The sequence below is a fragment of the Thermomyces lanuginosus genome (assembly GCF_041956635.1).
Source record: "Thermomyces lanuginosus strain ATCC 200065 unplaced genomic scaffold VTN49scaffold_40, whole genome shotgun sequence".
Classification (NCBI taxonomy): domain Eukaryota; kingdom Fungi; phylum Ascomycota; class Eurotiomycetes; order Eurotiales; family Trichocomaceae; genus Thermomyces; species Thermomyces lanuginosus.
In genome coordinates this window covers 1,509,805-1,533,516 of record NW_027192374.1, presented here as the reverse complement: position 1 = coordinate 1,533,516, position 23,712 = coordinate 1,509,805, and the positions used below count along the sequence as shown (strand labels likewise).

Below are 23,712 nucleotides of genomic sequence, written 5' to 3'. Positions count from 1 at the left end.
TGCACTGTGGGCGTTCGAGAGCTTCCCCATTGATTAAGCAGGGTTCGCTTGGGAATCCTGCTCTGCGCCATGTTCGCAGCCAAAACAATAGCTACAGATTCCTGTAAATAGACAAAGGCCATTGTTTCTGCCCACTTGGCGAGTGCGCAGATTCACGATAGATCGCCATGGCCCAAGATTCAGAGGATCCCCCGGCGGCGCCTCGACAGCCACCTTCAGACGGCCCCAGTCCAGCAACGACACCAATGATATACCCACAGGAGAACCGATCGACGGAAACGGTGCGTCGAGTGCCGGCCCATCGGTCGGCAGGCTACGGTATGGAGTCCCCGACGCGTCGTGTTCGACTGCGCTAACCGACCACCTGGCCGTTCAGGCACGATTACCTCCCCTGAGCAAACTCTGCGGCAGGAGGACGAGCCGGCGTCTCGCTCTCAGCGCCAGGCGCAGTTGTCGGCAACTGCCACGCCACACACGGAGAGACAGAAAAAGCCCCCGGCAACGCGGCGAGCTTCTTCGAAACGCGTGACGCCGCACCGCGGACAGGAATTCTCCGTCGACGACGACATCGACGAGGTTGAGCAGGACTACGCAGAAGCCTCCTCGCGTCTAACGAGGAGGAAGAGCTCAGTCTTTCGCCGGCGAGGACACGTTCCGCCTTCTTCGCTGACGCGTGTTCAGTCATATCGTGATGACGATGATGATTTCAGACTGCCCGAATCCAGTTCTGGTGCGGAGGATACCACATCGCCTGACGAACATGTGGATGGGCAGCTGGAGGATGACAACGTCAGCGACGCCGAGAGCTTTACGCTGAAAGATCGCCAGCAGGCCATCAATCAGACACATCCATTTGGTATAAGGATCTGGAAGCCCGCGCTGTACAAGAAAAGCCGCTCAGTTCAGAGGACCGCCGAAGGCGATATCCATTCTTCTCCCGGCGGTCGTGTAAACAATGTTTTGTTCATGGTCAATCTGCTATGGACAATCTTTTTCGGCTGGTGGCTTGCACTAGCGGCTCTTCTGGGAGCGATTGCGTGCTTTCTGTGCGTGTTTTCCCCCGACGGCGCCAACTACGGCAGAGTATTTCTGGGCCTGGCCCGCTACCTATTCTACCCATTTGGCTCCTTTGTTCGCCTAGACTCGGACGAGCATTATGCGGAAGAAGACGAGGGTGAAGGGCGTAGTATCAGCGAGTACGAACAGTGGCAGAGCGGCGACCTCGAATATGGCCGCCTATTTTTTGGGCCCCAGAGTAGCCGTTCCCTCGTGGGCCGACGAAGGAACAGCGTTGATTCAGAGTACAGTGAGCACGACAGTCTACTGGGCCGAACGGGGAGTAGAAGTTTCCGTGGTGGCCAGTCATCCCGGACGAAGCGCAGACTCTTCGGCCGCGGTCGATGGAGTCTAGGTCGGGTGGTGTTTTTCGCTTTCTTCTACTTCCTAATCGGCCCTTTGATGCTTTTGGTGTCGCTCGTCTGCTGGCTGTTGGTCTTCTGGATTCCCATGGCTCGCGTGATGGACATCCTGGTGGACCACCTTCGTCGTCACCCTCTTGCCCTCTCGTTCCATTCCGATGACAGCTTTTCTCGACTGCCGGCAAGCCCAACGTCATCAATTCTGCTATGCACCTATCGTGCCGCCGGCTTACGGTACTGGAAGTATACGGTGGATGGGACGAATATTTTCCTTATCAACTTGCTCAGTGTGGTAGTGTTTGTGATCTTCGACCACTTTGTGCTGGGCGAAGTGCTGGGCCTAAAGAGCGGAATCGCTCATCCCGGGGTGGTCTTTACGCTGGCACTGATTTCGATCATTCCACTAGCATATTTCATTGGTCAGGCCGTGGCATCCATCTCCGCGCAGTCGTCGATGGGTCTCGGCGCAGCCATCAATGCCTTCTTCTCGACTATCGTGGAGGTATACTTGTACTGCGTTGCCCTGAGTGAAGGTAAGGCGCAACTGGTCGAGGGCAGCATTATTGGCAGTATCTTCGCCGGCATCTTGTTCCTGCCGGGACTATCCATGTGCTTCGGCGCAATCAAACGGAAAACCCAGAGATTCAATGTGAAATCCGCCGGAGTAACGTCAACGATGCTGCTCTTCGCGGTGATAGCTGCCTTTGGGCCGACATTGTTCTACCAGATCTACGGCAGGGTACGTATATCAGTTCTCCAAATTCGCAGTCGGTGTTGTGGGCTAAATGGAAACAGCATGAGCTTGTATGCAATATGTGCGTCCATGGAGACCCAGATTCGCGCGATTGCCGTCGCTGTTACTTTTCCCAAGTTCCTGCCATCGGTGATGCGTTCTTCATCGAGGCTGTCCAACCATTCACCTGGTTCTGCGCTGTATTTCTGTTCCTTTCGTACATCATCGGCCTGTGGTTCACTCTGCGAACCCATGCAGCAGTCATCTGGGCGACAGATACCGAGGAAAAGAAGCCGGCGCACACCTCAACGGAACCGCCGCCTGGCCCACGCCAGGCACGTCTCGAGGACAGCCCAATTCTAGCCTCGGGGAACGATGCCCGCCGCTCCTCCTCGATTCGGGATTCGCAGTTTTACAAGCGGGTCCTCGGCCAGTCGCTGAACCACTTTGGGTTATCTGGTGGCAATGCGGAGCACGCTGAGGGTAATTCATCTGGTGTGGGAGTAGACGGGGACGGTCCCGCCGGATCTTCTGGGTCACGCCAGGGACTGCACCTTCAAGGACTGACAGACGAGGACAATCAGTCTCTGACACGTCAGGTGGCGGAGGTCGCAGCCACAGCCGCAACGGTCGCCGCCCGGGATGCAGCAGGACTGCGTCGGTCCCAACACGCTTCTGCAGCTAACAACATCCGGCACGAGTTGAGCAAAATGGCTACCACCGGAGGCGGTGCTGAAGAGCACGAAGAGGCAACTCCAGCTGCGGACAGCGGTGGGCATGGGCACGACGCGCCGAATTGGAGCAAAACAAAGAGTTCTATCATCCTGCTGGTGGCTACAATTCTCTATGCCGTCATTGCGGAGATCCTGGTTAACACGGTGGATGTTGTGCTGACCAACTTCGATATCGACGAAAAGTTCCTGGGCATCACTCTCTTTGCCTTGGTTCCGAATACGACAGAATTTCTTGTATGTTCCTCTATCCTTCCTTCTGAGTCAAGTCTAACAAGAACCAGAACGCCATCTCGTTCGCCATCAACGGGAACATTGCTTTGTCAATGGAAATCGGATCCGCCTACGCGCTGCAAGTGTGTTTGCTGCAGGTCCCTGCTCTCGTTCTCTTCTCTGCCATCCATACCCGATTCGTAGATCCTTCTGAATTGCTGAGTCATTCATTCAAGTACGAACCCTTATCCGCTTTTGATTCTCCGCCATGGTTGCTAACCACAACAGTCTCATCTTCCCACAATGGGACATGATCAGCGTGATCCTCTGCGTTTTCCTCCTATCCTACGTCTACAGCGAGGGCAAGAGCAACTACTTCAAGGGCTCGGTCCTGGTTCTGACGTACCTGGTCATGGTCATTGGTTTCTATCTCAGCGGATACAATGATCTCGATGTCGCGGACGCGACAACAATCAAGCTGGTGACCGTTGGGAGGAGGACATCGGGCGTGGCCTATAAAATCTGAGACGACATGAACGATGATCTGCATTTGCATGTTTTGACTATTTACGACGATGGGTTAGGTTAGGTAGTTTGCCGGGGATGGGTGTATGTTAAAATTGTGAAGGTGATGCTTTTTTTTTTTATATCTCTCGAGTTTGTAGTATTACACATTATATGTACCAGCCTTGCAGGTTCTTTTATGGTTACATAGGTCTACACGGCTTGAGTGCCCTGCTCGTGCTGCTGCTCCCTTCTCCCAACCTTGCCACACATGATGGCATTCTTCCCCAAAAATGTCCAAGTGACATCTCGCGGGTCGACTGGGGCAATGGGCGCTCCCATCTCGCCCATCCCAGGCAACGGCGCAACTCCGACGCCCTGCGCACCGAGAAACGTCGGCGCAAGCGTAACTACTACCGAATCAACAAAGTGCGCATGCTCTGCGCTGAGTAAATCGCTGAGCACACGACCACCGCCCTCAACCAGCACGCTGCGGATCCCCTCTGCCGCAAGCGCATGCAAGATCGCCTGCCACCGAAGCCGCCACCCGGGAGGGCGAACCTCCATGATGCACAGGTAGTCCCCGCCGTGGCCCTTGAGGCGCACGACGCGGTCCGGTGGGACCTGCGTGTTGGGCGCGACGATAACCCAGGGCGGCCGTCCGCGGCCGTCCATTGCGGCTTGCATGAGCCGTGATGTTTCTGGGCGAGGATCCCAGCGAGCTAGAGGGTCGATGATTACTGGCCGGGGCTGCCACATGCGGCCGAGTCCGCCGTAGCCGCCGGCGCCTTCGAGTCGGCAGTTGAGCTCTGGGTTGTCTGCTAGCATTGTCCCGACGCCGACAAGGATTGCGTCGTGGCGTGATCGGAGGTAGTGTGTCATGAGGTTAGCTTCGGGGCCAGAAAGTATTGTCTGCGCGCCGGGGGTTAGCGAGAGTCGGCCATCCATTGATGAAGCGTAGGATACTGTGACATGGGGGTATTGCGGCTTGCTGCCCATGACAGCGGGTGGTGGCAAATAGGAATCCAGAAAGTCGAGCGAGAATTCTTTCGGCGGGAATGGTAATGTGCCGGGTGGTAGCTGCCGGACTGGCGCTGCTTCCTGCTCGCCAGATTGCTGGTCTCCCTGCTGGTCCTGTTGCTGCTGATCCGGCTGTTGGACCTTGACGATGCCGAACCCGAGCTGATACTGAAATCCTGGGTGCGGCACGAGCTCGACATCCGGATTCTGCATCCGCCATTTGGCAGACGCATTGCGCACGTCCGTTACGGTCAGATGCTTGCCGCCCGCTGCGGCCAGCTTGTTGGGCTCCTCGCGGAGTTTGTGAAACACGGACGACGGCAGATACCCCTTGCACGCCTCGTTGCGGACGAGCTCCATCAGCCCGGAGTTGCGCTTGATCTTGTCGATGTGGTCGAGATCATGCCGATGGTGCCGGTCACTGCCCGGGGTCCTCGTGATCACGATACCCGGGAACGGGCCCTCATTGCGCACCACCTTGATCGAGACATTGCACATGCTCTTCTCACGAACTGTTCTTCTTCGCGCGCGTTTCCGCTCTGTTTGCTGTTGCTGTTGCTGCTGGGGCCGCACCGTCGGCCGCCGCAGACGGCAAATGTAATACTCGGAAGTGCATCGACCCGATTTGCTGGCATTCGTACGCTGCTTCACCCACACATTATCAACAAAGGGCCAGAAGCGCTCGAACTCGGTCACACTGAGCTCGATCCGGTCCGCGCATTCGAAGAGCAGCTGTCGGATCTGCGCTATGTTGGGCGGGATATCGGCCAGGATGCTGCGACCGGGTCGCGACACTGCCTGCGACTGCGTTGGTTGCCCTTGTGGCTGGTCATTATTTTCAACCAGAGCTGATTGCAATGTTTGCGCGGTTATGTCATTTGTTTGTTGATCCTCCACCTGATATGGAATGTCGGTTTCCACCGGTTGGTCAATCGCCGAGCCGTCCGATGCATCATCAGCGTTTCCGATCTCGAACGATTCAACGTGATCCTCTTCACTCATCTCTGACATTTACGACGGGAGAGCTGCGTGAACGATCAGTAACAATATTGACTCCTGAAGGGGGTTAAAATGCACCTCACTAACTGCGCGCCAAGCCGCTAGTGCCTTCAATTGGTGATACATCAGATGAAAGGCATCAATTCTATTTCAATCTGTCCGGGTTCTTTCGAGGTATTCAACTTCCTTCTTTCCTTCATGCTGTTTACGGCGAGTTGATGATAGAAAATCACTCATTCATTCCGCGCTACGATGGCTGCTAGCAGCGCGCAAGTCATACTATCCAACAACCCAACCACTCTACAATGCAAACACTAGCTCCACGCGCCAAAAATCAAAGCCCAACGCGTATGGAAAAATAGACAAGTATACTCCGTAGACAGAGGCTGATACTCTCCAACCCTAATTCACTAGCTCGACTTGACGGCTGGCAGATCCAATCTCAGTGCAGTTCGCTTTGAATTGCACTGACACGGCCGCTCCGGCCAGCCTCTCAGTGTCTTAACAACTTTATTTACCTGCATTACGCCTCTCATGATGCATGTATTTACACGCACAGGCGGCCCAACTTTCTTTTATTCCCGGTATTCTCCGTGCTATGACAGGGAATAGCTCGTCGACTGTCTACGTCACAAAATATCGAGCTTCCCCTTAATTTATTCCAATCCATTTCCATAGCCCAGAACGGAAAACGAACGAATGCCAGAACAAAAAGACAAAGTAATGGTCAATGGAGCAGACGCCGGGCACGACAAAATAGACGACAGACTTTCAACAAGGTGCCGCCTTCAAACTACCACCACCACCACCACCAACCGGGCCCAGCAACACATTCCTCACCATGGGAAATTTCTACGCTACTGTGCCGAAGATTCCTAAGGTCAGTACACTGTTTCCACAGAGAAATTTGCGGCATCAAAGAAGAGATCGAGCAAAACTAGATGCTCCTGGGTTCTCTCATGGAGCAACACCAAGCCTTCCAGGAAGAATATCAAGCCGTGAAGCAAGAATATCCCATCCTGAAACAAGACTATCTAAGCCTAAAAGAAAATGAGTGAAGTGTTGCAAGCCGTCAATGAGCGGGACAATTGGCGGAGGAGGTGAATCCTCGCCGTATGGCTGGCGAGAGTCAAATCCAAAGCTTCGTTTCGATGCAGATTACTTTCCAACCTGCATGGCGCCGTGCGGAGTATGTCCTGACCTGCAATGGGCGGAGAAGCAGACAATGCCGAGCACACGGGACGGCGCTCTCTGTACCTGGACGAGAATGAGGAGGATGCTTTCGGACACCGTGCAGGGGACCTTCCAGCATTACGAAGATCCTAAGGGAGTTTGTATTTTACAGCGATGCCACTTTTGTTACTGTCACTTCCTTTTTCACCTTTGAAATGATCGCTCAATCTCTCAGTTCCGACCAAAGCAGGACTTTGTGGCGAATAAGTCTGGCTATCTCATCGCATCTTGGCTATTCGGTTTGGCCAGTGTCTGCAGATAACACCACGCCATCATGGCATTAGGTATGCTCGTCTACAATCACCCCTATCGTTGACGAGAATCTAGACTAGAAGCGTTATTAATCAAGAATTGAATCATTTCAGAAACTCTGTTGGAAACGCTGTAAATTAACCTTCCATTTTTCCATGAAATATTATTTAGACTGCAGGTCAAATGGTCGTCAGTACAATGAATCAACAAATGAGTCAGTCCTTCTGGAAGCGGGTTTGTACTTGGGTTCGGTTAAAACAGATAGAGACAATGTAGTTAATGTATGGCACGCTTCACAGAATACCGACTGAGCTCCCGCCATACCGAACCGTAGATTATCATCTCGAATAAACGTACTAGTATACTGTACAATTATCGACTCAACATGCAACAGAGAGGTTACTGTTCAGACCGCTCCAACCTCGGCCCCCGCACGTGCCAATGTCTCGTACACCCGCGGCGGCAGCTTGTACTTGATCATGCCCGCAAACACCATCAGGTCCTTGGCCATGACCAGAAGCTCGTCTGCCAGCGTCTGCCGCATCTCGTTCTCATACACGCCCGACTGCAGCCGCTCGCGCTCCCGGCCGATGCAGGTGATACTCCAGATAATCAAGGAACCAATGTTGCGCGAGATCACGCTGGGCAGGGAAGTGAATGTCTGCGCCGCATTGCGGACGTACGGCATGGAGCCTCGAGCGCGGAGTGGCAGAATTTGAAGCTCGTTGATTGCCTGGGAAGGAGAAGGTCAGCACAAAACAGTGCGCACAAGGTATTTTGGAAAACACTCACATCAAGAGCCGGCGCCCAGTTCCCAGCCTCGACTTGCGCCTTGGCTTCCATGATCCGCAACAGCATGCCACATGCATCGCGATTGACGGGCCGAATCTTTTGGTAGTACAATGCATTGCTATTGTATAGACCAATGATATTGCGCGCCAAAACCACCGGGTCGTCCACGGTGGCCATGCTGAGACTGCTGCCCGGCTCAGGCACCTGAGTACCTCCCTCCTCACCCTGCTCGGGGTCAACCCGCGGCTTGAGGGGCTGTAAGCTGGACGTTGACTGTCCGAGGTCCAGAGCAACAGCGTCAGAAAGTGCGCGGTTGATGATCTCAATCACATGGTCGTAGTCTTCGGCCAAATGATACAGCAAGACGGCGTCCGCGACCAAGCCTTTGTCATCCGCGACGGCAGCCGCCTGGACGGTGATTGTTCGCAGGAACTCTTCCTGATCGACCAACTTAATCAGCTTGAGCCGCTGCTCAATCATGCCCTTGATGCGCACGCCGTCCGCGCGGATGTCGCCCAAAAGTTTGGCGAAATCTCTCGTCTCCAGGATAAATTCGCGCAGCGCTTCATGGCAGACGGACGCCTGCGCCTTGCCGAGCGCGCCCGGAATGTCAGCATTAAGGCAGATGAGCGCAAAGTAGTCGACGGCAGCCTCGACATTTCCCGTTCGGAATTCACGGGTGTACTGGGTGATGAGATACGCAAAGTTGATCTGAGGGAGTTGTTTCGTGCTGAAGGAAACTGTAGAACCACATTAGTCCAGCGGAACAAACATACAATCATCAGGGCACTCACGGATATCTTCGCCAGCGGCATAAAAGTCGGAGACGCGCAATAACCCGTAGTAGTCCAAAGCAATGGCAAAATGAACCGCGCTGACAGGAGCATACGACCCAAGATAGGACACGGCCTGCTCGAACATACCACCCAGGATCTGGAGAAGGAAAAAGGTCCCGTAGCCCCCCGGCGCCTCTTGCCCCTTGCCGAACACACGCTGGCCAATCTCTGTGATGTCTGTCTGGATGTCTTCGAGCCCAAACACATCGCCTGCAAATTCCTCGGCGCGGTCATCCTCTCGTGCGAGCGCAAACTGCAGCCACATCCAATCTTCAACTCCTTGGCCGACGTTCTCAAGACGTCGGCGAGAAAGATCACAGCGACCGATGATCTTATAACAAGCCATACGGTACGGGTCAATGGTATTTTCGGGAGCGTTCCGCAGTCGCTGTTGATACTCGCCATTGATCTTCTGTTGAAGATCCCTTGGCAATCGGCGATTTTGGGCATAGGTCGTCATGTACGTGACGAATTTGTGATCCAGAGAACGGAACCCGGGGTCTGAGCTTACATATTCCGCAGCCTCAGTCACGAAACCGCAGCGCAAAAGGTAGAAGATGAGAATCCAGCAATAGTCATCTCCAACCAGCTGCAGCTCGGTGCCATCGGGTGCGAGATCCTTCCTGGCCGCGCGTAGACGAATATAGGCACGAATTTTGTTGATCGTCGACGGAATACCGCCGAGCTGTGCTTCACGCGGGTTCTTTGCAATGGCAGCCTCCACATCGGCGAAGAAGCGTTTCTCCAGATACACTCTTGCCCCTTCCACGATCCGCTTGCGTAGCGCCGTGGCACCTTTAGAATTTGGCGCTTCGTTCAGATAGTCAGCGGCAAATTGGCGCTCTCGAACGGCTCCAGAGTCTGAAAAACTTGTTGCCTCTGGATCCTCCCCGACGATTTGGATTAGCGCGCGGTATGCCTCTGGCAGTTGTCGAGGAACCTGTCTGGGTTAGCTCATGTTGCTGATCAACAAAGAGAAGCACACTCACATCGCCGCCTGTGGTTTCTTCCACTTCACCAAATTCATGAAGCAGCGGGAATGGCCTCTCTTCGAGTCGCGCGACATTGAGCCGCTTCACCTTCTCGGCAAAGAAGCCCATCTTCTCCCGCAAGAAGCGAGTATCTGCCGGTTGGGGACCAGCTCCTTCGCTCCGTTCGCTCGGATCAAGGAACAGCTGAGAACTCGCCAACGGGCCCCCCGGTTGTCCAATGATTGATTTCTCAAGCGCCGATCGGCCAAACACACTCCGCGTGCCCGACAGAGCTCCTGGTTGTTTGGGCTGTCTTGACGTCCGCGCAAACGAACCCTTCCCGATCGTATCCTCAACAGGATCGTCCTTTGTCGACAACCCGAAATGCTGAAAGATCCTACGACGCTGATCGTCCCAATTCAAGCTCACTTTCTCCTCCAAAAAGGCGTCAAAATCCCGTTGAACACGTGCCAAGCTCTCCGCAACCATCGCCTGCCGACCGCGCTGCTGAATGTTTCGCAGAAACTTCTCATTGTCGGGGTCAAAGCTGTCCGGCACCTTGAATGGGCTCGTGGAAGCGGCTTGTGTGTCGAGATTCCGCAAATCGCGCAAAGCCTGAGCCGGGGAAATCCCGGACGCTGCGAGCAATGTGTGCCTAGGGTCCAATGATTAGCCTAGCTTCGTATTCACGTACAGCTGTAGACTTACGCTTTGCTGTCCCGACCCCGTTGGGCAGCGCCGGACCCTAGCTCTCGGGCCTTTCTACGAATATCATCCAACCCCAGCTGCAAACTCGGCAGCTCTCCCAGTCCGGCATCTTGCCCCGTTGTCGAGAATGGGCGCTTTTTTCCACGCTCCAGCAAGCTGTTGAAGAACGCCGGCTGTGTGGACTGCAGGGATTGCGCCTGCGTCTGCTGCTGTCCTTGCCCCGCCTGCTGAGACTGCTGTTGTTGTGTCTGCTGCTGCTCCTGCTGCTTCTGTTGCTGCCCGAGAAACGAGAATCCTAAAGGCGTCTGCGTTTGGGCCGTCGTTGCTGTCGTTCCCGAAGACTGCGTAGGATTCGTCGTAGAAAAAATGCTCGCGCCGGGCTGGGACGTCGAGGTTGCACCCGTGGCTCCGAAGCCTGAAAACAAACTGGGCGCCATTTTTTGCTGCCTGCTTGAATGGTCAATGTACGGTTAAGGATCCGGGCTGTACGTTGTCGGTATACTGCGATGGAGCGCAGAGGTCGCTTGGCAGGCTACACTCGCAATCTCCAGCCCGACCCGACCTTGAATATTTTGCACAATGGAAGCAAATAGCTGTAGTTCACTTGCTGCAGCATGTAGCGCTTTGCGCTTGGCCCTTGTCAACAAATAATTGTTGCTTGGCTGCGGGTCGGATCATCTTTTTTCCTTCGATTTTGGTGCCTTACCCACGAGGTGTCAGTTGCACAGATTCGAAATTCGCAAATTGATCAGATCAGGTGTGATCAATTGATATCAGGATTTTACGCGGATAATATATTTTGGAAGTGTGCGATTTCTTGACAAACTACGATCTCCAAGGCAGTATCATTCGGTAATAGGTTAGCAGTTTCTCTGCTCGATCTTCAACCGGCTGACTCGGCCCAGATATGGCCGTATTCCCTTCCAAACGGTTCCGCCGCGCGACCACCGCCTCGTCATCGCTGGGGGAGCGATTAGGCGCTCTTTATCGGGCCCAGCTCCCTCGACATCCTTTCCTGCTCTTTGGTCTGCCGTTCATTACCGTTATCGTCGCCGCCTCGTTCGTGCTCACCCCCGCTACCGCTCTGCGGTACGAGCGACACGACCGTAAAGTCCGGCAATTGACGCGAGAAGAGGCCCTGGAGCTTGGACTCAAAGGAGAAGACGGCGAGCAGACCATCCACCGCAACCCTCGACGACGAATTGTGGGCAGCGAACGCGAGGAATACTATGTACGCCCCCGCCCTGGTTATTGTGTGATGGCTGGAATGAGGAAAATGCTAATGGAGGGTTACAGCGGCTCATGGCCAAAGACCTCGACGACTGGGAACAGCGCCGGGTACAGCGCTTTCCCGGCGAGCCGGATGGCCGCCTGTGAGCTGAGGGAATCCCGCAGAAGGTCCTGTCCTGTGTACTGTAGCATGACTAGCATCATCATTGGCGTTGGCGGCATGGGCTTTGTTCTTTTGAGTTTCTGGAGTATCGCATGCTCTCTCCTTTCCCCTCCAATAGCATTGGTTGGCTTGATTCGTTCGGTACATACTACCTCCTGCAGCCAGGAGCTCGACTGCGGGTGCATCAGTGTGTCATGATCTGATGACGTCTGACAAATCAAACGCATGCAATGGTTGCAAAGTTTCTAATTGATCCGGTTTGATCCCGACGCGCCCTCATGCATGCCTCTGTCTCGACCTTTGCATCCCTTGACTGCCCGTAATGACCTCCAAGTCTCCGACTCCGGCTGCGAGCAGGAGCAGTGGCCGGAGATGCAATTTTTCCAGAGCCTCGGCTGCCGTAAAGGGAAATCCCCAGTCCGGAGACGAGACAGGGGTCTTTATGTAAGCCTGCATGCTGGTTCGCCACCAGAGCGGCTCCCCGTAGCCCAACGCTTGGCATAACGTCATCGGCCAGCGCCAACCGTGGGCTCGGCGCCGATTCGGCGTTCGCCCGCAGAACGTGGCTTGCAAAGCGCGCGCAATTGCAGAGCGGCGGGCGAATTGCAGTGCATTTGATGCCATTTTCTGCAATTTCATAGGCTCGCCCTTTTCCAAATTCACCGGTGGTGCCGATGATATCATCGCTGCAGGCTCCACTCTCGATCCAGACGCCTCGACGATCTTGGCCAGCCTTCACCGTCTCGAGCCCACTATGAAATGAGCCCAGAAATTCAGCAAGAGAGATTCCCAGCCGGCTTAATCCCTTCTTGGTCAAAAGCCTAAAATACAAAATACTCCAATTCCGTGTGCGGGTTCTGGCCGGGTGTGTCCTATCATGCAGCCCTGGAAATACCAGTTCTGCACCGTTAATTAGTTAATCCCAGAGACCATGCCCCTCGATTAACAAAATCATTTGCATTATTAACAAGCCAGCCCTCTCCCTGAAATCTTTGCCACTGCCTGTCGATTCTCGGTCGAGTACGGTCCAGACGCTTGAAAACGTGCCGGAAGAGAAATCGGGCTGGTCATGTTCGCAAACTGCTGACAGCGGGTGCGCGCATGCTGCAAGATGGATGCGTGTCTCGGCGTGGCCTGTGTGAGAGACCGATCTGCTTGATTAAAAGAACCAGACCAGCAAGCGAAACTCGTCACCATGAGAGGCGTGGCAGCCCCAAACCAGTCTTCCTCCTCGCCCTCCTGGGGTCCCGACATGGCGTCCTCGTCATATACGCCGCTAGGGCTCCCCTCCCAATATTTTTCAGGGCCGCTTCCATCGCCGTTCCTGCACGCAGGTCATCAAGGCGACCCGGCATCCAGTGGTCCCGGAGCGAGTCCCAACTACTTTGGCCTCTTTGTCGATAGTTCGAGCAACCCGCCGGATTCGAATCCGGGTCCCTACGCAAGGAAGAACTGGGAATATCTAGTCCAGCCGTCGTGCTCGGTGCCCAGTCCGCGGCACGAGACGGTGGCACCCACTCCCACCCTGAAACAGATCTTTCAGTCGAAGCAACGGGCATCGGAGGCCGCCGAAGCGTCGTCCGGTGGTCGAGGACTGAGTTCCCCAAGGACTCGGCCGGATGCATCCGTGCAAGCATCAGGGGGAAGTGGCGACAGTGGCCATGACCAGTCGTCGTCCGGGTCGGACAGACCAAGTCATGTCTCGACCAGCAGTACAGAGTTTCCTTTTCAACAACCAAAGCAAGACTCTTCGGAAGGTCGTCGGTCCTCCTCGGCGACTTTCCCCATGAAGCCAGTGCCTCCCGGATTCCACTTGTCGCTATCGGCCGGTGCCGTGTCGAGTCCGGCTGTCCACCAGGCAACATCGCCCACCTCTTTGGAAACCGACCGGCTCAGCTTTGCCACGCCAGAGCGATGCGCGAAGATACTCCAAGAACACCCGGAGCAGATTCTGGTTCTGGATACACGACCGTATCCTCAGTACGCCCAAGCCAACATCCGCGGCTCCTTGAACCTCTGCATTCCTACCACCCTGTTGAAACGGGCGTCGTTCAACACGGACAAGTTGCGGGACACGTTCGTGGGTGAGACAGAACGGCGCAAGTTCTGCACGTGGCGTCAGTGCAACTATATCATCGTTTACGATTCGAATACAGAGAGTGTTCGTGATGCGACCACATTGATCAACATGCTCAAGAAATTTCGAGCAGAGAATTGGCAAGGCGAAGCCCTGATCCTCCGGGGCGGCTTTGCCGCGTTCTCTCGAGAGTTTCCCCAACATGTTCAGCGCCAGACACCGGACAAGCCGGCTACCTCCGCCAAACACCCCCGGTCCATGAGTCTCCAGCTTCCATCGTCCGTGCCTGTTGCGGGCGGATGTTCCATACCAGATGCCAAAGCGATCGAGCCATTCTTTAGCAACATCCGTCAGAACATGGACCTGGTCGGCGGCGTCGGACAGGTACCGGTTCGAAAGCCGACCGGAATGACGGACGAGATGCAAAAGTTGCTGCCATCATGGCTTCGCGGAGCGGTTGACGCCTCAGACAAAGGCCATATCATCTCGCAGCGCTTCCTTCGGATCGAGGAACAAGAGTTGCGTCGTATGCGGGAAGCGTTGTCTCCGACCGCCGATTATGGTCCGGGAGGTAGTTCCACGACCAAGTTCCGAGTGGCAGGGCTCGAGAAGGGTTCCAAGAATCGATATAATGACATTTATCCATTTGACCATTCAAGGGTCCGACTACAAGACGTCCCTGAGGGCTCTTGCGATTACGTGAACGCGAACCATGTCAAGGCAGAGTACACGAACAAGAGCTATATTGCGACACAGGCTCCTCTGCCGGAGACATTCGCGGTATGTGTCTTCCAGTCGATCTGCTCTTGACAATGGCTAACCATGGTGAACAGGATTTTTGGCGTGTGGCATGGGAACAAGATGTGCGGGTGATTGTAGCCCTGACGGCGGAAGTTGAGAGAGGGCAGATCAAATGCCATCCATATTGGTCCACTGGGACTTACGGCCCGTTCAAGGTCAAGGTTCTGGCCGAGCGACGTATATCGATGGATTCATCACGTGATGAACCGATGACAAACGTTCCGGAGCCGGCTCCGAGCAAGAAGCGCTCCCTGTCGGATCCTGATGCTTCCAAATCCGTTGGAGAAGGATTCTTCGGCTCCGGGATGGATAACCCGGAGATCATTGTGCGACACCTTGCCTTGACACATTCGGGATACCCATTTCAACCCATCCGCGAAATCACGCAACTGCAGTACTCACATTGGCCGGACTTTGGCACATCACAACCCTCACATCTCCTAAAACTGGTGGAGCAATGCGACAAAATCACAAGAATGAGCAATGGCGCGACCTACAGCAACACCGACGCCGAGCCCGCTGGCCAACGGTCCGTGATCGTGCATTGCAGTGCTGGCTGCGGACGAACTGGCACATTCTGCACTGTGGACAGCGTCCTGGACATGCTGAAACGACAGCGCGCGTCGCGGTCACAGCCCGCGGGTAGCTCGACACCTGGTTGGGTCTTTGATGACAACACTGACCTGATCGCGAAGACGGTCGAGGACTTTCGCACGCAGCGACCGAGTATGGTGCAGAACCTCAGCCAATTTGTGCTCTGCTACGAGTGTATCCTGGAATGGGCAGTGCGGCAACTGAGCAATGATGCGAGTTCCGAGCAGTGAGGAGGGCGCTTCATGATGCTGCATAGATTCATCGGTATTAGAGATACCCGTTCATGTTTTGTCTTCATTTCTTGTCATTGATGGCGTTTAAGGTTGTCTTGGGCGCCCTGGTCGGTGGTAGAGAGAGCGAACTCAATACACCCGGCAGTTAATAGATATCGTAGATTCTAAACTTAGGTCGTGTTCATATGGCACGTCGTTTGCCTGTATCCTCGGACTTTAAAGTGCAGTGCCAACTGGAGTGGTGTTGATCACCAACTGGTGTAATGGACGGCGGTGGGAGCTGATGTTACCTTTAATGCTCCCTATCAATCACGATCCAACACGTCTCCCAGATTGACTTGAAGCCTTCGTGCACTCTTATTCGTATTAACTTCGTTCTCATTCCCAATAAATCTCAGTATGTAGGCTGCAACGGCCTAAGAACCAGGCAGCAAAGGGCTTTGTGGGGCATCCAGCCATCACCGCACCCAGAACTGTGATTATGAAGCTCTACTTAAGGGCTTTCACAGTCCATATCGCCTTGTAGTGCTTGCTTACAAATTTTTCCATATTGTTTTGGTCTAGACTGATTAGTGCAGTTCATTGTTCTGCCTCTGGAAGCGATTGCGGAGTGTGGACATCACGACGAAGACTCTTGGTCCGATGTCCTAAAATAAACTCGCGAGATCCAAAACCAAATGGACAATTGCAAGCTGCTCCAGCTCCCAGTAGAGCTGATACAGCTCATCTTACGCACCTGCAACACCGAAGATTATCTCCAGGCGGCGTTGGCCTGCCATGACCTCTACACGTTGGCCTCGACCAGGCGGGACCTGGTCCTGCATCATCTACGACGGATCCCCGGCGCGAAAGCCGGGCTAGATCAGCACAGTACGGAGAGCCTGTTTCTGCTCCTGCGGCGACGGGCGGCCAAGTACCTGCTGGGCGCCGAGCGCTACGCGGATCGCGTATTGTACGGGTTCGGCACGCAGAGCATGGATCTCAAGGCGTCATCCATGGCCCCACTGGGTGAGCCGTACATTGCACTGGTGTCGAGAAATGACCAGCGGGTTCACATCTTGTCAGCCAAGAAACCCAAGGAGAGCTTAATGGTGCTGTCCCTGCCGGAGGTGGATCATGGGCAGCGCATGACGGTGGTCAAGACCACGTTTTCCGGCAAGGACGTGATGGCAGTGCTTGCTAGATTGGCGCCGTCTGGGGATGACGATGGGCCCGCCAATAAGTCGTCGTTCCGTTTTGCCCGCGACGCGAAGAATGCCGATCCGCAGGTCGAGTATTTGGTATTCTTTTATGATCTCGCGAGGGGCACGGAGCCGATCGCCGTGCACAAGTTCACAGACAAAACAGATTGGTCGCCCATTGCGTTCGCGGTGGCCGACGCGATCCGATGGCACAACTATGATTTCGCCATTTCGTGGTGGAAGACGGAGAATCACGAGGAACACATGGTGAACCTTTATCATGGAGAGCTGGTTGAAAAGCAAGAGGATGATAATGCAATCTGTAGGTCTCTATCGCATCATTGACACTGCCGGGGGACATCAAGACTCAAGGGAATGATAGGGCTCAAATGCACCGAGGTTATATCCGCAAATGAACACTCGTTCTACCCGGAACGTCAAGACGGTGTCGCCCGCGCTTTGATCTACCCAGCCTTCAAAAGACTTCTGGAACCCGTCACACGCCTTGCGTTCAGCGACAATGGCAGGCAACTGCTCTATTATACATCCAACTCTACATTACACAGCTTCTACCAGAATCTCACCCAGGAGTATGATAGCGAGACTGACGATGTCTACTTTGTGACCTCGGAGGCACACCGCAACTACACCATGGCCCGCGCCTCGTCATTGGGTGTCACGCTTTTGTTCTCGCTCGCCATTCCCTTTTTCGCAGGCCACGATACATATCGCGACAAGGACCGGGGTGGCCGCGAACTGTGCCGGTGGCGATATTTCACGTTCGCCACGGCAGACCAACTATACGACGGCATCGCTCAGCAGCCTGTTCCACCGGATCTGCTCCCATCGCGGGCGTGCGTGATGATGGCAGAATCGAAGGTCGATGCCAACCGATGTGGGCACGTGGTCAATCTTGACCGAGGCCGGCGCCTGCGAAACTGGACCGTCGTTGCCTACCTGGCTGGGTATGAACCATCAACGACGTCGTTGGGCGGCATCACAGCGGCGACCGAGGATGGCACGCGGTTCGCCTTTGCCAATTGGGACACGCTGTACATTTGGTCCATGGACCCTTCAGAGCTGCATCGTGCGACGCAAGAGGAAGAGAGTGACCAGGATTTCTACCCTGCGAGCTGGCGCGAGCACACAATCGGGACTGCCGTGGTGCTAGAGCCGGTTGTCTTCAAGCTGGGGGCGGTCTGCCACAAATTGACTTTCCGGCCCGGCGGCAACGGGGATGAGATTCTGGCTGTGACGGATCGAGGCATTATGGTCCTGTCCCTGGGACCGAAGGGTACCGCCAAGAGAGAGGGCAAAACACTCGAACTCTGAGTCTTGGGGTTTTATATATAAATTCTGTACGAGGACAATGATGTTATGTTACGAGATCGGACTGCAGGTTGGTCTACGAATTATAATGTACATAACAGGTTCACATCATCAAGCTCTATTGACATCATTGGTAAAATCCAGCTTGCAATTTGATCACCGGCCGCCTCCCTGCCCAGGGTCGCCTCCCCCGGACATGGCCAGGAACGTGACAATCAGGAATATCCACCAGTACCTAGGAAGTCAGTTACAATCGGCGCTCGCGAGAAAATATATCCAGGTTCTTACTTTTGGAAAAACGTCTTCTCGGCCTGCTCCGGAGGCGCCCCGTCCGGCCTGGGAACGATCGGCTTGTTCAGCTCCGGAGTTGGCCCGGCTCGGGTCCGGACCAAATCAACGGCCAGGACCGGCTTATCGGATGGCTCATCACTCTCAGCCTTTTGATCCAATGACAAAGAAACGTGGTAGATCTCATCCTGTGGCGAGAGATGGAGGTGCAGCTTTGCGTTCTTCAAAGCCGCGCCATCCGGGATCACGAGTACACTGCCGACCCATTGCTTGGACGCTGAAGGCGTATTCTTGAAAAAGCCTACGCGAACGAGATTATTCGCATCAGATGAAGAGGAGGAGGTGAGTTCGGTAGGGGGTGTGTAGGACACGACGTCTGTTGCAAGGGTTTGCGGGTCATAGGCGATTCGGGCCAGCGACGACGGCTGCGCGGCGGAGACGGGCCATAGAAATATTTCTGTGGATTCAGACTGGGCCCATGTGCTCGCGAGAAGCGAGGACAGGGACAAGAAAATGGCTGCTAAGCGCATCGTGGATGGGTTTGGGAATGCGTGTTCGGAGTTTTGGCCGGTGAGAAGTCTAGGCCGCGATGGAGACTACAGACTCTTTTCAGTGTCCGGTCAGTTCGGTGTCTCGCAAATAGGTAATGGTGCCTCAGGCCGCCCTCCAAAGCTTACTGTAGCCCTCAATGCATATGCATGGATCTCTTCTCAAATTCATCCGCGATCCAAATTAGCCGAGTAGACAGCTCCGTAGAAAATTGTGTTTCAATCGTTGAGCTCCTATCTGCTTGAATGATAACGTCATGGGAATGGCACAAACGCGAGCCCAGAAATGCCTGGAATTCAACACCTGCAAAGCTAAGCAAGCTTGATCTGCAGAGTGGATCGAACAAGAAATTTCTTCAGGTCAGTTGACAACTCCAACGCCCGCTTCTCTGCATCGTGGCCGTCCGAATGGCTGGGCCACTGCTCTTAGCTCCCCCCGCAGCTTCTAGAGCCCTCGCCGAGGGCGGCGATCCAAGGGCAAACCTGCCCCTCCATCAGAGGGCTCCTGGTCATTCGTACTTCCGCAACCGCCTTTGCACCCCTTGACTACTCTAGAAAATAAGAAGTTCCTATCGCTCTCTCCAGTCCTGCTCCGGCTGTCGTGTAACCCCTTCCCACAGGTACTCGAGCATTGCTCTGGTGATACAACCATGGCCTCGATGCCCTTCCGTTCCACCCCCTCTCGCCAGAGCTCGCGGCAACCGTCGCGGCAACCATCGCGGCAGCCGTCGCGACAGGCGTCGACGGACGAACGCAATGATATCCAGCTCCAGATGGATTACTACGTAGGCATCGATGTCGGCACCGGTAGTGCTCGGGCCTGTATCATCAACGAAAAGGGCGACATTGTCGGACTAGCTTCCGAGAATATCAGTCTCTGGCAGCCGCAGACTGGATACTATGTAGGCTCGGCCACTTCCTTCAAGGAAAGGATTTCCGTGCTGATGGCGTTCACCAGGAACAATCCACTACCGACATCTGGCGCGCAATCTGCATCTCCGTCCAGCGTGCCATCAACCAGCATAACATCAACCCCAGCAACATCCGAGGCATTGGCTTCGATGCCACCTGCTCGCTGGCTGTCTTTCATACCGAGACCGACGAGCCCGTGTCAGTCACAGGCCCGAATTTCGACACCGACCGCAACGTCATCCTATGGCTCGATCATCGGCCTGAGGAGGAGACCGAGAAGATCAACGCCACAAAGCATAACCTGCTGCGCTATGTGGGTGGCAAGATGTCAATCGAGATGGAGGTGCCGAAGGTTCTCTGGCTGAAGAATCACATGCCGCGGGAGTTGTTCGAGAAGTGCAAGTTCTACGATCTGGCCGATGCCCTGATCCATATCGCCACCGGGACCGAGAAGCGGAGTTTCTGCTCGGTAGTGTGCAAGCAAGGCTATGTTCCCGTCGGAGTTGATGGCAGTGTCAAGGGCTGGCAAGATGATTTCCTACGCGAAATCGGCCTGGGAGAGCTGGTGGAGGAGAATTACAAACGCCTGGGTGGCGTCAACGGGGTGGTGAGCCTTTTGCTTTTGTGTCTTTTAAATAGGTTGAGTTATTGATTAGCTAACGACCATAGAATGGCGAATATCTCAGTGCTGGCGAGTTGGCGGGCACTCTCTGCGAGAAAGCCGCTGCAGATTTGGGCCTCCCTGCCGGCATTGCCATCGGCAGTGGTGTCATCGATGCCTATGCAGGATGGATTGGAACAGTGGGTGCCAAAGTCAACCTGACGGGCGACGAGCTGGACTCGGAAGCCGCGTCGAATGACCGCAGTCAAGCGTTCACCCGTCTGGCCGCGGTCGCAGGCACGTCCACGTGCCATCTTGCCATGTCGCCCAACCCGGTCTTCGTGCCGGGCGTCTGGGGCCCTTACCGCGACACCGTCATCCCGGGCTTCTGGATGGCCGAGGGTGGGCAGTCTGCCACGGGCGAGCTGCTCCGACACGTCGTGGAAACGCATCCGGCCTTCAACCAGGCGGCGTCCTTGGCCGAGTCCTACCACGTCAACATCTATGACTACCTGAACGAGCACCTGCGCGAGATGAAGGAGGAGCGCAAGGCGCCGAGCATCTCGTATCTGGCGCGCCACTTCTTCTTCTACGGAGATCTGTTCGGTAACCGCTCGCCCATTGCCGACCCGCGCATGACCGGCTCCGTCATTGGCCTCTCCAGCGACAAGAGCCTCGACGGCCTCGCCATCTACTACTACGCAACGCTCGAGTTCATCGCCCTGCAGACGAAGCAAATCGTCGACACTCTCAACAAGTCCGGCCACAACATCAACTCCATCTTCATGTCCGGCTCGCAGTGCCAGAACGATATCCTCGTCGGCCTCATCGCCTCCGCTTGCAACATGCCCGTCTTGATCCCGCGCTATGTGCACGCCGCCGTATGCCACGGCGCCGCCATGCTTGGCGCAAAGGCCGCCAGCGCCGACGCGAACGGTAAGACCGAGGATCTCTGGTCGATCATGGACCGCATGAGTAAGCCTGGTCGTAAGGTCCTGCCCACAACGAATGAGAAAGAAAAGGCTCTGTTGGAAGTCAAATACAAGGTCTTCCTGGAGCAGTGCTTCAAGCAGCAGGAGTATCGGCGGATGGTAGATGAGGCTATCGGGTCGTGGACGAGTTAATTTCCTTTCAGTCTTATACGATGGTAGACTAGCCTTATAATAATACATTGGATTATGACTGAACATCTACCTGGTGTTTTCATGGTTGTAGACCCGCTGCCCGGCACGTGAATTTCATCAACCTGTCGGGGTTGCTTCGACACCTGGGCGCCAGGAGACGTAGTCCCGTAACTCTGGAAGCAAAAGGGGGTATATGCTTGGGAAGACATCACATTCACTGAGCCCTGGATCTCTCACCCCTTCAACCCGGCAAATCGTCATCCATGTCATCCATGTTTTCCAAGTCCTCCAAAACCATATCAACCTCGCGCCGAAGTTGGTCCGCTGATTCAGTTCCCGCTGGAGGAGCCGGTCTGTCGTCTCCGGCTTCCACGAAGAGGTCCTCATCTTCCGAGCCCTGATCTCGGTCCTGATTTTGGTTTGTTCGGTTCTCTAATGACTGAAACAAATCCAGTTCTTGCTGTTGTTGTTGTTGTTGTTGTTGCCGCTCCTGTCTCGGCTCTGGCGAAACGGTGCTCACCGGCGTCGTCTCTCGAGGCCGCGGCTTCTCCGCATCAATCCATTCCCGTCGCATGATTTGCAGGCGTTTTGAATGACCGAGTTTCTCAATAATTGCGAGCCCGTCGCTGAATTTCGCACGGGGATAGAGATCGTCGAGCCAGAGTTGATAAAGCGTCAGGAGCCGTTCGAGATCGGAGAACTATGCAAACATTCTTAGCTCCTATCATTTCCAATAAGACTCTGAGTTCGACATACCTCATGTCCCTTCCCTTTGAATCTGAGTTTCGATTTGGCAATCTTTTGTAACCGTGGGATTCCCCTTTGACTCAATAACCTGTGATTGACTTAGCATACTTCTTGTGACTCTCGAACCGTAGCACAATGCCTACCGCTCTTCGTCCAATTTCGCGACCTGTCTCCGCCGCCTGGTGGGTTTGACTTCCTCGTCCAAACCGAGGACAGGTTCGGCGGGATCACTACTTGGTGGTTGTACTGCGGGTTGTTGTCCTGCAGGTTTCGGGATGTTCTGTAGGATCTCGTCGAGGCCTACATCGTAGTTGAAGAGGTCGTCATCGGGGTTGGTGATCGGCGAGGACATTCTGTTTATTTTTACCCCAATTTTGCGAGGAGGATGGGTTTGTCCCCTCAATTGCTGAATTTTTTTCTTGATTGTTTATGGAACAATTGGCCGATGATATCTGAACGCGCGTCGCGAACGCGATGCAATTGATGGTCAAGGAAGAACGCTAATCCAGGTTTGGAATAGTTACACTAACCTTATCCGGACTAGCGCCTCCAACACCAACCTCGATCTTGGCCTCCGACTCCCGCATTGAACCTCTTCTCAGTCAATTGAGTCCAATTGTGATTTTGATCGCCCGCAAAAATGGCGACTGAACAGCCGAAGGTGCTGGTACCGCCGCGGCGGATTCAGACCGACTATCCGGTAAGAGCAATTGCTGTCTCTGCATCGCCAACGAGAGATTGCTGACGATCAAATCCTTCTTAGTTGATTGATTCCGATCCGTATGGAAACCCCGATGATACAAACGCCCCGGTCGAATTGGCATGCTGACAATTCGCTAGACACCTCAGCAGAGTCGTCCGATATGCCCGGCCCTCTGATTACGCGGTTGGCGCTGGCATGGCCGCCGCCGGGCCCATTTCCTTCTGGCTGATGGAGCGACTGAGTCCGTCCCACGTGGGCAAGGGCGGGTTTGCGCCGCTCATGCGTCTGGCCACCGCCATTGGTATCCTGGGCGGATTGCACGTTTTCTATCAGCGATCAGTCAGTATGTACTCCCAAGTTTCTTCTCCCTTATAGTGTCCATGTACGGTTGCTTATTCGACGTGCAGATCGCTTCTACGGATTGACTGAGAACGCGCGAGAGGTGGAGATGGATATGAGAGAGATGGTCGATAAGGTGAAGAAGGGCGAGCCGCTCTACGGCACCTCGGAATTGTCGGAGCACATGCAGGGTGTTGCCGCCCGCAACTCGCGCTACTCGGGACTGTTCTCACATGTCCTTCCGTGGGTCAATATTGTCAACCATAACCAGGTACGATTCTTAGTTTTCGGTGTTTTGTTCGTGGTTACTAACGTAAAGCTAGCATGGCGTCGACACGGCCAAGTACTACCAGCAGGCTGAGAGAGAGTTGGAGGCCGAAAGACAGGCCAAGTCGTCATAGATTTCTATCGAGTGTGTGCCTGGAATGTATT

General features: G+C 54.7%; 10 protein-coding genes across 10 annotated transcripts; 6 read left to right on the top strand and 4 right to left on the bottom strand.

The window, feature by feature from the left end:
- Nucleotides 1–167: 167 nt before the first annotated feature.
- VTN49DRAFT_6584 (uncharacterized protein) lies at nt 168–3,621 on the top strand (the record flags this gene model as incomplete). Its single annotated transcript, XM_069414758.1, has 5 exons — nt 168–318; nt 377–2,157; nt 2,214–3,119; nt 3,167–3,330; nt 3,384–3,621. The coding sequence occupies 5 exons, from the start codon at nt 168–170 to the stop codon at nt 3,619–3,621; spliced, it is 3,240 nt and encodes a 1,079-aa protein (XP_069265972.1).
- Nucleotides 3,622–3,812: 191 nt separating this feature from the next.
- On the bottom strand, nt 3,813–5,630 carry VTN49DRAFT_6583 (uncharacterized protein; the record flags this gene model as incomplete). The annotated part of the gene is made up of 1 exon (XM_069414757.1): nt 3,813–5,630. One exon carries the CDS (start codon nt 5,628–5,630, stop codon nt 3,813–3,815), a length of 1,818 nt encoding a protein of 605 aa, XP_069265971.1.
- Nucleotides 5,631–7,509: 1,879 nt separating this feature from the next.
- Nucleotides 7,510–10,847, bottom strand: VTN49DRAFT_6582 (uncharacterized protein; the record flags this gene model as incomplete). Its single annotated transcript, XM_069414756.1, has 5 exons — nt 7,510–7,836; nt 7,896–8,635; nt 8,690–9,671; nt 9,721–10,357; nt 10,411–10,847. The coding sequence occupies 5 exons, from the start codon at nt 10,845–10,847 to the stop codon at nt 7,510–7,512; spliced, it is 3,123 nt and encodes a 1,040-aa protein (XP_069265970.1).
- Nucleotides 10,848–11,317: 470 nt separating this feature from the next.
- Nucleotides 11,318–11,787, top strand: VTN49DRAFT_6581 (uncharacterized protein; the record flags this gene model as incomplete). The annotated part of the gene is made up of 2 exons (XM_069414755.1): nt 11,318–11,641; nt 11,707–11,787. 2 exons carry the CDS (start codon nt 11,318–11,320, stop codon nt 11,785–11,787), a joined length of 405 nt encoding a protein of 134 aa, XP_069265969.1.
- Nucleotides 11,788–12,998: 1,211 nt separating this feature from the next.
- VTN49DRAFT_6580 (uncharacterized protein) lies at nt 12,999–15,505 on the top strand (the record flags this gene model as incomplete). Its single annotated transcript, XM_069414754.1, has 2 exons — nt 12,999–14,660; nt 14,714–15,505. The coding sequence occupies 2 exons, from the start codon at nt 12,999–13,001 to the stop codon at nt 15,503–15,505; spliced, it is 2,454 nt and encodes an 817-aa protein (XP_069265968.1).
- A 680-nt stretch (nt 15,506–16,185) lies between these two features.
- On the top strand, nt 16,186–18,021 carry VTN49DRAFT_6579 (uncharacterized protein; the record flags this gene model as incomplete). The annotated part of the gene is made up of 2 exons (XM_069414752.1): nt 16,186–17,011; nt 17,072–18,021. The coding sequence occupies 2 exons, from the start codon at nt 16,186–16,188 to the stop codon at nt 18,019–18,021; spliced, it is 1,776 nt and encodes a 591-aa protein (XP_069265967.1).
- Nucleotides 18,022–18,174: 153 nt separating this feature from the next.
- VTN49DRAFT_6578 (uncharacterized protein) lies at nt 18,175–18,836 on the bottom strand (the record flags this gene model as incomplete). Its single annotated transcript, XM_069414751.1, has 2 exons — nt 18,175–18,253; nt 18,307–18,836. The coding sequence occupies 2 exons, from the start codon at nt 18,834–18,836 to the stop codon at nt 18,175–18,177; spliced, it is 609 nt and encodes a 202-aa protein (XP_069265966.1).
- Nucleotides 18,837–19,504: 668 nt separating this feature from the next.
- Nucleotides 19,505–21,491, top strand: VTN49DRAFT_6577 (uncharacterized protein; the record flags this gene model as incomplete). The annotated part of the gene is made up of 3 exons (XM_069414750.1): nt 19,505–19,756; nt 19,813–20,373; nt 20,436–21,491. 3 exons carry the CDS (start codon nt 19,505–19,507, stop codon nt 21,489–21,491), a joined length of 1,869 nt encoding a protein of 622 aa, XP_069265965.1.
- Nucleotides 21,492–21,732: 241 nt separating this feature from the next.
- Nucleotides 21,733–22,590, bottom strand: VTN49DRAFT_6576 (uncharacterized protein; the record flags this gene model as incomplete). The annotated part of the gene is made up of 3 exons (XM_069414749.1): nt 21,733–22,191; nt 22,248–22,326; nt 22,382–22,590. The coding sequence occupies 3 exons, from the start codon at nt 22,588–22,590 to the stop codon at nt 21,733–21,735; spliced, it is 747 nt and encodes a 248-aa protein (XP_069265964.1).
- Nucleotides 22,591–22,878: 288 nt separating this feature from the next.
- VTN49DRAFT_6575 (uncharacterized protein) lies at nt 22,879–23,681 on the top strand (the record flags this gene model as incomplete). Its single annotated transcript, XM_069414748.1, has 5 exons — nt 22,879–22,938; nt 23,002–23,018; nt 23,079–23,284; nt 23,349–23,551; nt 23,604–23,681. The coding sequence occupies 5 exons, from the start codon at nt 22,879–22,881 to the stop codon at nt 23,679–23,681; spliced, it is 564 nt and encodes a 187-aa protein (XP_069265963.1).
- Nucleotides 23,682–23,712: the final 31 nt, after the last annotated feature.